The following is a 12,382-nucleotide window of genomic DNA, read 5'->3' as shown; positions in this document are numbered from 1 at the left end:
AGGGGTAAATCATATCTGTCACAACAGATGCCTGCCTCTCAGGGTTGGGTGCAGTGTGGCAGAACAGGACAGCTCAGGGCCAGGGGTCTGCTCAGCTCACCCTGGAGCACATCAATGTGTTGGAGCTACGAGCTGTGCACCTGGCGCTCAGGCCTTTCCTGCCATACCTGAAGGGGAAGCACATGCTTGTCAGGCCGCACCACACCTCAACAGTCTTTCACATAAACCACCAGAAGGGCCCCAAATCCGCACAATTACTGCGGGGGTCCCAGGCTCTTCTGGCATGGGCAGTCCCCGCTTGACTAGCCTATGTGCAAAGTTTTTACCGGGAGAGAGTAACCAGGTCGCAGACTTCCTCTGTCGTCACAAGCCTCTCCACCTGGGCAGTGGCAGCTTCATACGAGGTGATACACAGAATCTGAGGTCTCTTCGGCAGGGCAGAGGTGGATCTTTTCTCCTCAGAGATCTCCCATTGCCCCCTCTGGTTCTCCTTGATGGAAAGGAACAGCCCTCTTGGTCAGGATGCTCTGGCTCATGCGTGGCCAGAGGGGCTTCTCTATGCCTTCTCTACACCGTTTCCTCTGATCTTGCCAATGCTTCTCATCAGGGCCACAGGCTTCTTCTGGTGGCCCACTTCTGGCAAGCCAGGGATTGGTTCTCCCTGCTTCACAGACTTTGCTACAAGATGCCCTGGTGCCTCTCTGGCAGGAAGGACCTCTTGTCTCAGCTGGGGGGGTCGGATTTGGCATCTCGACCCCTGCCGCCTTCAGCTATGGGTTTGGCCGCTAGAGGGCCCGACCTGCTGTTGACCAATTACTAAGAGCCTGTCAGGAATACTATCCTTAATTACAGAGCACCGTCTACACATCTGCAGTATGAGAACAGGTGGAAGCTTTTTTCTTAGTGGTGTACAGCTCTGAAAGAAGACCCAGTAGACCCAAAATAGAACCAATGCAGAAGCTTGTGAGATAAAACTGAGCGATCAGAGGAGCAACAAACTGGCTGGCGGTCATCCAGGATTCATTGAAACGCAGTTACATCCATAACTTACGTTTTAATAATGGTCTATTAATACAAAAAAAGCAAGAAACACCCCCCTTACATTCACATATACTTCTGGCGGCCAGTAAGGATGAAATAGTACTGTTAATGACAAATATAAGTAACTCAGTACGGCTGAGTATTGGACACTGTGTGTACGGTTAACAAACAAAAAATACTATCGAGCTGCATGAAAGTTCTTTATTGTCAGTTATCAAAAGGTTTTCAGAATCAGAATCAGCTTTGTTGGCCAGGTTTGCGTAAACAAACAAGGAATTTGACTCTGGTTAATCTTTGCTCTCAAAGTACAACACTCACTAACATATAAAGAATAAAAACAGAATGACAGTAAGAAATATAAAAAAAATACTATTAAGTATAACACTACAATATCATTTAATTTTCAAGTCAAATCAGGCTCAGAGTCTGTCCATACAAAAATAAATATTTGGTTCATAAATAGAAACATGATAAATAAATAAATAAAATAATGAATTAGTAAGAGAATCAGCATCCACGTTGGGGGGGAGCTGTGGTGTCAGTACTGCTAGGTCCATGTTGGGGGGAGACCGTGATGTAAGTACTGCTGTGTCCATGTTGGGGGGAGACCGTGGTGTCAGTACTGCTGGGTCCATGTTGGGGGGAGCTGTGGTGTCAGTACTGCTGGGTCCATTTTGGGGGGGAAACCGTGGTGTCAGTACTGCTGGGTCCATGTTGGGGGGAGACCGTGGTGTCAGTACTGCTGGGTCACCAAGTTCACCAGCAGGTCCAGCTGATGCAGGTGCTCGTCAGTCACCGCCCGGATCATCTCCCAGGATGCACTGCTGCCTCCCTGAAAACACATTACAGTTTTACATTACATGTAGTTGACACTTTGATCCAAAGAGACGTCTAATACGTGATTCAACATGAAGCTACAAACTCAGAACAGCAACAACCACAGAGAAGTTCATCAGCTTCAAATAAGACAAACTACGAAGAGACACATGCTACTAACTGCAGTCAGTACTGCAGTACTTGTTCTCACAGTGCTACTAACTCCAGTCAGTACTGCAGTACTTGTTCTCACAGTGCTACTAACTGCAGTCAGTACTGCAGTACTTGTTCTCACAGTGCTACTAACTCCCGTCAGTACTGCAGTACTTGTTCTCACAGTGCTACTACCTCCAGTCAGTACTGCAGTACTTGTTCTCACAGTGCTACTAACTGAAGTCAGTACTGCAGTACTTGTTCTCACAGTGCTACTAACTCCAGTCAGTACTGCAGTACTTGTTCTCACAGTGCTACTAACTGCAGTCAGTACTGCAGTACTTGTTCTGACAGTGCTACTAACTCCCGTCAGTACTGCAGTACTTGTTCTCACAGTGCTACTACCTCCAGTCAGTACTGCAGTACTTGTTCTCACAGTGCTACTAACTGCAGTCAGTACTGCAGTACTTGTTCTCACAGTGCTACTAACTGCAGTCAGTACTGCAGTACTTGTTCTCACAGTGCTACTAACTCCAGTCAGTACTGCAGTACTTGGTCTCACAGTGCTACTACCTCCAGTCAGTACTTCCAGTACTTGTTCTCACCGTGTGGAGCAGAGTCTCCAGTCTCCGGTAGTATTTCCTCAGTCGGCTATCTGCTCTCCTCTCCGTCGAAAGCTGCAGACACAAACACAGCTCACATCACTTTCTGTCCTGAAATGAAGTTGTAGGGTCTGAAAGTCCAACAGAACTTGAAGTATCAGTGTAGTTAGAAGAAGGTGTCTCTACTCACACAGCTGCTGATCCCTTCTCTCTGTCTCTCCAGCGTCATCAGGAAGCAGTCCGTCCTGTCAGTATCCCAGGCAACAGAGGAGTGGTCGTTATGGAGATAGAGACCTTCAATCAGCTCCAGACTGTCTCTGACGAAAACCAGCTGGGACTCCACCTGGAGACACAGACAGGCAGAGAGACAGACAGGTCAGACAGACAGGCATGTCAGACAAACAGACAGACAGAGAGACAGGCAGAGAGACAAACAGAGAGACAAACAGACACGCACACACACACACACACACACACACACATACACACACACACACACACACACACACACACACACATACATAGTGCGTCTCACTATCTTTGTGGGGACCTGTCATTGACATAATGCATTCCCTAGCCCCTTACCCTAACCTTAACCATCACCACTAAATGCCTAACCTTAAACCTTACCCTCACCCTAACCAGTGGGGTCCAGCATTTTGGCCCCACAAAGCTGTCGGGACCCCACAAGTATACTGGACTCCTGGTTTTTGGACCCCACGAATATAGTTAAATAAGAACACACACACACACACACACACACACACACACACGCTCGCTGTGGCTGCGAGTCCAGACTGATCTCTGATTGGCTGTTACTGCAGTAACTGTCATAAATATGGCTGTCTGTCTCCTCCTGCTGGCTGGTTACTCTCTCTGCACACAGACTCAGAGACCGAAAGACAGACAGACAGACAGACAGACAGACAGACAGACAGGTAGTTACCGTGTTGTTTTGTATGCGTCTGTAGAACTTGTAAGGAAAGGAAAGTGGGCTGTCGTGTTTAGAGTCCTCAGCACCCTGAAACAGAAAGACAACATGTTACAAAATCAAGTTTTATATTAAAATACCTTCCATCAGATATTACAGTAACAACTCTTATCTTTATATTAATATACCTTCCATCAGATAGTACAGTAACAACTCTTATTTTGGACAGAGGAAGCCTTTACCCTGCTTCATTATCAAACATAGTAATGTTGTGGTTAAGAAGAGCCGAGACAGTTTACCTAAAGACAGACATGTTTGGAAATGGCCAATATGTCTCCTAACTTATTTAACGTTATTTATCCTGACATGGACTCCTGAGACCATCTAGTTTCAGATTGTCAGGTTCAGGACACTTAAACTTATTAAATTAAAGACGGTCAAGCAAGAAAACGAGACTCAGACGGCAATGAGCAGTTAATAGACATTTGCAAAGGGGAAGAACGCACGTGAGCAACCTTTCTCCAGCATTGCTCTCAGGGAACTTCAAATGTTTCTCTGCAAGAGAGTCGTATTTATTCAAAACACACACAGATTCACAGTTGTTGATACATAGGAATGCTTTTGTGTGGTCTATTCTAGGGGAACCAGGGCAAAGTGCGGGCGCCTGGAAGACATGTACTTTGAGTGTCCTCGGCCCTACAGATGTTTACAACCCATTATTTGCTGCAGTGAGACACTAACTGTCTCCGAGAAGAGCAGCTGACACTCAGAGAAACATATATCGTATTGTGCGTATAATAAGCATAGAAACGCAGATTGTTAAATGTGCATATAGAGAGGCTTAAGGTTAAATTATATTAAGACATTGCTACAAGGAAATAAGCTGAATAATATGGGGAGCATAAAAGGTTGAATAAGATGAATAAAAGACTTTATAAAAATGAATTCTCTATCACAGATAATACCAACATCTTCACTATTTATCCTGACATGGACTCCTGAGACCGTCTAGTTTCAGATGATACCAACATCTTCACTATTTATCATGACATGGACTCCTGAGACCATCTAGTTTCAGATGATACCAACATCTTCACTATTTATCCTGACATGGACTCCTGAGACCATCTAGTTTCAGATGATACCAACATCTTCACTATTTATCCTGACATGGACTCCTGAGACCATCTAGTTTCAGATGATACCAACATCTTCACTATTTATCCTGACATGGACTCCTGAGACCATCTAGTTTCAGATGATACCAACATCTTCACTATTTATCCTGACATGCCATACCATATCACTCTCGCTTTAAAACACTTTTCAAAGACTCTTCAAACAACCAGCTCAGGGTTTAAATGTATTAAGTGTTAATGAAATGGGACAAAAAGTTCGAACAAAGCGACAGAAACGTCAGAAAAAAACACAAAATGCTTAAAAAAGCTAATGAAGATCCATTACATAGGACAAGCCGAGGGATTGAACTGAACATTTGTACTCTAACATCCAGCTCAGGCTTTAAAAAGTCAAAAAAGTGGGAAAAAAAGTTGCAAAAAGTATCAAAATGTGTCAGTACTTACCATGAGGCGCAGCAGATTCATTGATTTGTTGCTAAAGTGACCGTAGTGTCTGAGCCAATCACAGCAGAGGACCGGGGTCAGGGTGGCGAGGAGGAAGATCAGCACGCCGCTCAGATTCTGCATGATGAAGAAGAAGGTGATGATGAGGATTGGTTAGTAAGGCTGAAGGCTGAGAGAGTTTGTTCTCAGACATTCTGCTTCCTTCACTATTTAAACTGCAAAGAGAAAACAAATGGGAATTTACATGTTTCACTCTCCCTTTCCACACACACACACACACACACACACACACACACACACACACACACACACACACACACACACACACACACACACACACACACACACACACACACACACACACACACACACACACACACACACACACACACACACACACACACACACACACACACACACACACACACACACACACACACACACACACACACACACACACACACACACACACACACACACACACACACACACACACACACACACTCACTCACACACACATGCACACACACACACTCACACACACATACACGCACACACACATACACACACACATACACACACACGCGCGCACACACACACACACACACACAAACACACACACACTTTATTATTATTTGATTACATTTTTTATTGTAATTAATGTTATTATTGATATTGATATTATTTATATATATATATATATATATATATATATATATATATATATATATATATATATATAATTTAAAGATGACTTATGAGACAGAAGGAGTGGGAAGTACCTTCTCTTTCACTTTCCAAACCGGCTGCTCTCACAGCCCTACAAAATAAAAGCTCATGCTTCTTCTCTTCACCAACAAAACAGAACACATCCGTGTTTAAGTGACCGGAAGTGATTCTGCGCCTTTGTGTGTGATTTTAAATGTAATGAAGACACAAAACAGAAAGATTGTAAACTATCCAGTTGCATGCCAAAAATATTTTACTTTTATTTTGAAGGCGACAGACTAACGGCACACGTCATTCTCGTTTTCACTTTCTGGTTGTTAGGAAAACTGCTGCTGATGTTGCATCACAGCGTTACGTCACACCTGCTGATGTCATTCATAAAATTTCATCGGAGAGGCAGAGCTTTCACATTAATACAAAACAGACAAAATACATCTCATTAATTATTATTAAGAAACTGAAAGCAAGAGCAGCTTTTTACTAATAAAACGTTTTTAACACAGTTCAGCAACTCTCCGTTTAAATAGAAGATCTTTAAACCCACAACAATATGAATTCAAAAATATTAAGAGAACAATGACTTTTGATTGGCCTAAAGGAGATGTCGTCACTCCCATTTGCATTCTCATTGGTTACTGTAGCAGGTCCCGCCCCGCAGCGGAAGCGCGGTAAAAACATCCATGGTGGAGATTTATATACTGTCTATGGTGGAGACAGACAACCGGCGACGGTGAGTAAATGTCAACGTTACCGAGTTTTTTAAAAACAACCGGAGACTCAAACAGCGGCCGGTTACAGGACAAAAGACGGTTCATTTGCAGCTTTTAAATGGCGACAACCTTCAGGACACTTTCGCTGATGTGTGGAGAGAACGCCCCGCCAAACTCCATTTAAAAAACAGACATTTTAACGCTGCTTCGCCTGCAGTGATTCAACACTATGTTTTTAATGCCACGTCCATCGTTTCTTTACAAAGTACGACATTAAAGTCGAATTGATTACATGACATGTTTTCGTGGGAAGCTGTAGATCTTGACCTAAATAGATCTACATGTTCGCACCATGGACGGTTCGCATTGTGTGTGTTCCTGCAGATACACTTTAACGGTTACTGTTTAAACTGTGTCTTTTTGACCGGTCTCTTGTATGCCGAAACCTTCAATGGCTCCTCTATAATAGCACAGTATTTCAAATATGATGTTCTGTGATGAATGTGGCTCAGCTGGCCAGGAGAAACTATTAAATTAGGAGTTTCTTGAGGGAAGTTTGGTGCAGGTTGCCCACATGAACAGGACTGTCCTGAACATATTCTTGTGCTAGGTGTGATGGAGGTGGACATCCTGGAGTTCAAGATTCCTGTGGAGAACAACAAGACTCTGTTTGTGTGGAACATCCAGCCCTCTCACACTGAGGCTCAGATCTACGTGAGTCCTGAAAGTTGACATTGTGCACCAAACTCCATTCAAAAATCAGCACTTTTAAGAGGATCTCGTAACAATTTCAAATATTGCTGTACAATTAATTGTGATTAACAATGTAATTGTCTCTTTCAGTAAAATTAATACTATATAAAAAATAATTAATAAAAAAAACATGAATTTATTCATTACTTTTTTTCAAAGTAGGGAGAGAAAGTTTTAGAGAAAAAATGTCATAAAAAAACGACATTTTATTTAGTTTTGTTTTAACATCAGCATATAGCTGGAAACAAAATAGATGTTTTTTATAATTTCACTTGTTTTCCACATTATTGATGATTATCTAAAAAGTAATTGAATGAAAGCAGCACTAGTCAGAATATGGTGATATATGTGACTCTGTAGCCTGAACCGTACCGTGTTGCTCTTCAGGCTGAGTTGTACGGCGTGTTCTCGTCCTTCGGGCCTCTCTACCTGCTGAAGGTGTGTCCCAACGCTCCCCTCAACCCGCCTGGGTTCTACGCCCTCGTTAAGTTCTACTCCGCTGCTCAGGCCTCAAAGGCCCAGCGGCAGACAGACGGATGGCCGCTGCTCCACAGCGCTCCTCTCAAGGTACAGCAGGACACACAGGGACAGATTATACACATTATTGTTAAACAGGCTTTTATTGTGAAGGGGACCACTGAAACACATTACTGTATGCTCCAGATGTTTCTGTTAAACAGGCTTTTATTGTGAAGGGGATTTTTTATTTGTCTGTGTCTGTGTCTGTGTTCAGGTGAGGCTGAGCTCCAAAAAGACTCCTCACTTCCTGGTTGACAGCAGCAGACCGCTGAGCCACGCCCGCTGCCTGGAACTGGCCAATCACTGCCTGGGATTTAACGGCTGGACCTCTGACATCATCACAGTGAGTAACACACACTCCAGACCTGCCCACATGTATGCATTTTTCGTACTCATTTTGACCGTTAAGTACACTACTCTCTAGGTACGCGTTTTGTTACATCTTTCATTTCACCGCTTTCAGTGTCTATGCAATCTATGATGATGATTCTGCCGCTGAGCCAGAGCGTGAAGTGGAGTGAAAAGCTTTTTTTAACCGTCCGCCCACCTTCCCCTCTTAGCCAAATGATTCGATGAACGTTGAAGTCAATCATCTTTAGTGACAATATTGCAAGTAGTTTACAGCTTCTGCATAAGGAATCCGACTTCCTTCAAGACAACCCTCTCTCGCCCTACCGCCAACAGTCTTTCTGGGAGTCTAAATGCCCGACCTCACCTTACCCTCTCTCTTTATCCTGCTTCAGATTCCTCCTTCTGCTACGATGTATGGGCCGTTATCAGTGCACCTGGTCCAGGCCTCACCTTCCCACCGCAACTCGCATAGATCCATCACTAGACCATTGTTGGTCCATCTGCCTATCTGGCCACTTCATTTTGATACAGAGTTAATGAATTTCCTGGGTGCTTCTCTGATGCAGCTGCACCCCCCCACAAGTCTTATCACTGTCACTCCCAGGCCTTTAGACACAGAGAAAGCAAGGTCAAGGTGCTTGAGATTCCAGTTTGTGTCCAACTCTGCCTAGATGTAGAACCGGTACAACTTGTCAACGTTTTTGTCGCTTTTCTTCGTCAAACACGTAGCTTTTTTTTAACGTATTTGACATTCTTCACTCTTTTTTTGCTGCCATTTCTTCCTACGTTTTTGTCGCTTTCTCTACGTATTTGACCCTTTTTTCTCTCTACATTTGAGATTTTGTGAAGTAGGGATGATCTGTATCAACGTTGAGAACCGATAAAGTTAATGAATTAAAAAGTGTCTGACTCTCTCTTCAAACATTTAAACAAAGTTTAGTGTTGGAGTTTGTAACTTTCCAAAATCTTAATTTTCACTTAAAGATTTTCATTTGTACTCATTTTCATTAATATCTGTTCCAAATATGGGTTATCCGTTTCCTTAACTACTACTAGCCGGTATCGTTTGGGCCTTTAAAGACCAGAGTGGGTCGATCCCTCTTCATTCACTAAAGAGACAAAACCAGTGACGTAGACTCTATTATAGTGGGTATATAGAGTCTTTAGTGGGACAGCAGGTGACTTCCTGTCTGTGTATGTGGTCCTCAGCTGAAGGAGCTCCCCGCTGAAGAAGAGGAGGAAGAGGACGGTGGAGGCAGGCGGAGGAGTCTTCGGTTGGGCTGTCTGCTGCAGCTTTCCTTCCCTCATCACGGACAGACGAGCAGAGCAGCAGCCGTGCTGGAGGACAGCTTTACCTGCACAGGTAACACACACTCATCTCATTACACACACTTCACCTGCACAGGTAACACACACTCATCTCATTACACACACTTCACCTGCACAGGTAACACACACTCATCTCATTACACACACTTCACCTGCACAGGTAACACACACTCATCTCATTACACAACAAATCAAACATCATGCTGTTGTTTTCCCTTTTTCAATGTTTTTTTTTCCCTTTTTTCGACATTTGACACACACACACACACACACACACACACACACACACACACACACACACACGCACACAAACAGACACACACACACACACACACACACACACACACACACACACAAACAAACAGACGCACAACACACACACACTTCTCTAGTTTTACTCATATTTTAGGACCCATGGTCAATAAACCTTAATATAATACATAAAATTATACCTAATTTTTACCTTTTTAGAAATGTGTGTGTGTGTGTGTAGGTCCAGATGTTCTGCTTCAGAAACGCTGCAGACTCCAGAGGATGGTCAGAGAGAAAGCTCTGGTCCAGGCCTTTACTGCAGTACTACTCATACTACTAGGTATATATACTCTACTACTACTTATACTACTAGGTATAAATACTCTACTACTACTCGTTGTTGGTGCATAAACTCAAGTACTCACTGTTACGATCCATTGTAGGCAGAATCAGAGTCTTTTCAGGTATCAGATCTGATTCCAGTCCTGTTGAATTGTTATACAGTGGGGCAAAAAAGTATTTAGTCAGCCACCAATTGTGCAAGTTCTCCCACTTAAAAAGATGAGAGAGGCCTGTAATCTTCATCATAGGTACACTTCAACTATGAGAGACACAATGAGAAAAACAATCCAGAAAATCACATTGTAGGATTTGTAATGAATTTATTTGCAAATTCCTCTGGAAAATAAGTATTTGGTCTCCTACAAACAAGCAAGATTTCTGGCTCTCACAGACCTGTAACTTCTTCTTTAAGAGGCTCCTCTGTCCTCCACTCGTTACCTGTATTAATGGCACCTGTTTGAACTTGTTATCAGTATAAAAGACACCTGTCCACAACCTCAAACAGTCACACTCCAAACTCCACTATGGCCAAGACCAAAGAGCTGTCAAAGGACACCAGAAACAAAATTGTAGACCTGCACCAGGCTGGGAAGACTGAATCTGCAATAGGTAAGCAGCTTGGTGTGAAGAAATCAACTGTGGGAGCAGTTATAAGAAAATGGAAGACATACAAGACCACTAATAATCTCCCTCGATCTGGGGCTCCACGCAAGATCTCACCCTGTGGGGTCAAAATGATCACAAGAACGGTGAGCAAAAATCCCAGAACCACGCGGGGGGACCTAGTGAATGACCTGCAGAGAGCTGGGACCAAAGTACCAAAGGCTACCATCAGTAACACACTACGCCGCCAGGGACTCAAATCCTGCAGTGCCAGACGTGTCCCCCTGTTTAAGCCAGTACATGTCCAGGCCCATCTGGAGTTTGCTAGAGAGCATTTGGATGATCCAGAAGAGGATTGGGAGAATGTCATATGGTCAGATGAAACCAAAATAGAACTTTTTGTTAAAACTCAACTCGTCGTGTTTGGAGGGGAAAGAATGCTGAGTTGCATCCAAAGAACACCATACCTACTGTGAAGCATGGGGGTGGAAACATCATGCTTTGGGGCTGTTTTTCTGCATAAGGACCAGGACGACTGATCCATGTAAAGGAAAGAATGAATGGGGCCATGTATCGTGAGATTTTGAGTGAAAACCTCTTTCCATCAGCAAGGGCATTGAAGATGAAACGTGGCTGGGTCTTTCAGCATGACAACGATCCCAAACACACCGCCCGGGCAATGAAGGAGTGGCTTCGTAAGAAGCATTTCAAGGTCCTGGAGTGGCCTAGCCAGTCTCCAGATCTCAACCCCATAGAAAATCTTTGGAGGGAGCTGAAAGTCCGTGTTGCCCATCGACAGCCCCAAAACATCACTGCTCTAGAGGAGATCTGCATGGAGGAATGGGCCAAAATACCAGCAACAGTGTGTGAAAACCTTGTGAAGACTTACAGAAAACGTTTGACCTCTGTCATTGCCAACAAAGGGTATATAACAAAGTATTGAGATGAACTTTTGTTATTCACCAAATACTTATTTTCCACCATAATTTGCAAATAAATTCATTAAAAATCCTACAATGTGATTTTCTGGATTGTTTTTCTCATTTTGTCTCTCATAGTTGAAGTGTACCTATGATGAAGATTACAGGCCTCTCTCATCTTTTTAAGTGGGAGAACTTGCACAATTGGTGGCTGACTAAATACTTTTTTGCCCCACTGTCTATGTGTTTCTGTAGGTAACGGTAAAGTTATGGTGGAGCTGAAACAGACCTCAGACCAGTTTCTACCAGAGGAGACTGAAGGAGTCCTCCAGGTAAAAAGTCATAGTATAGTATGTTGAAAAAAGTCAGTAAAAGTCATAGTATAGTATGTCGAAAAGTTTAAAAAAAGTCATAGTATAGTATGTCGAAATAAATGATAAAAAGTCATAGTATAGTATTTATTTGTGTTGATTTTCATGTATGAATGAATGTTTGTGTATTAAATCAAGTTATAATTACTATTATTATTATTGTGTAGTGTAAAGAGATGTTTCCTGTCAGTAAGGATGAACTCTGTGTCTCAGGTGAACGAGGTTTCCTGGAGTGAGATTGCTCCTGATGAACACGAGGCTGATGATGAAGAGTGGGATCTGACTGTCTCATAGACACCCAGTGGATTCTCTTTGATATCTTCCTATTAATGTTTAATTTCTTCAATAAAATTAGTATTATTAATAACGCTGTCAGT

The 12,382-nt window shown here is 43.0% G+C and overlaps 2 protein-coding genes across 3 annotated transcripts; one reads left to right on the top strand and one right to left on the bottom strand.

Annotated features, from left to right (window-relative positions):
* Window positions 1-1,253: 1,253 nt before the first annotated feature.
* Window positions 1,254-5,273, bottom strand: LOC144513894 (interferon a3-like). The gene is made up of 5 exons (XM_078245086.1): window positions 5,127-5,273; window positions 3,559-3,633; window positions 2,803-2,955; window positions 2,616-2,687; window positions 1,254-1,873 (listed from the first exon to the last, which is right to left on the bottom strand). Exons 1-5 carry the CDS (start codon window positions 5,247-5,249, stop codon window positions 1,775-1,777), a joined length of 522 nt encoding a protein of 173 aa, XP_078101212.1. The 5' UTR covers window positions 5,250-5,273; the 3' UTR covers window positions 1,254-1,774.
* A 1,206-nt stretch (window positions 5,274-6,479) lies between these two features.
* rdm1 (RAD52 motif containing 1) lies at window positions 6,480-12,372 on the top strand. 2 transcript variants are annotated; one of them, XR_013501195.1, is made up of 8 exons: window positions 6,480-6,585; window positions 7,176-7,279; window positions 7,706-7,885; window positions 8,052-8,180; window positions 9,398-9,551; window positions 9,989-10,109; window positions 11,890-11,966; window positions 12,219-12,231. XR_013501195.1 is itself a non-coding variant. In XM_078245087.1 (8 exons), exons 2-8 carry the CDS (start codon window positions 7,181-7,183, stop codon window positions 12,297-12,299), a joined length of 819 nt encoding a protein of 272 aa, XP_078101213.1. In that variant the 5' UTR covers window positions 6,480-6,585; window positions 7,176-7,180; the 3' UTR covers window positions 12,300-12,372. The 2 variants fall into 2 exon arrangements, 1 of the variants encoding a protein (XP_078101213.1); XM_078245087.1 differs by having other exon boundaries at window positions 10,011-10,109; window positions 12,219-12,372.
* Window positions 12,373-12,382: the final 10 nt, after the last annotated feature.

This window comes from Sander vitreus, unplaced genomic scaffold (genome assembly GCF_031162955.1).
Source record: "Sander vitreus isolate 19-12246 unplaced genomic scaffold, sanVit1 ctg370_0, whole genome shotgun sequence".
Taxonomy (NCBI): domain Eukaryota; kingdom Metazoa; phylum Chordata; class Actinopteri; order Perciformes; family Percidae; genus Sander; species Sander vitreus.
Note: the sequence above shows the minus strand (reverse complement) of the source record. Positions and strands in the feature narration are given on the sequence as shown.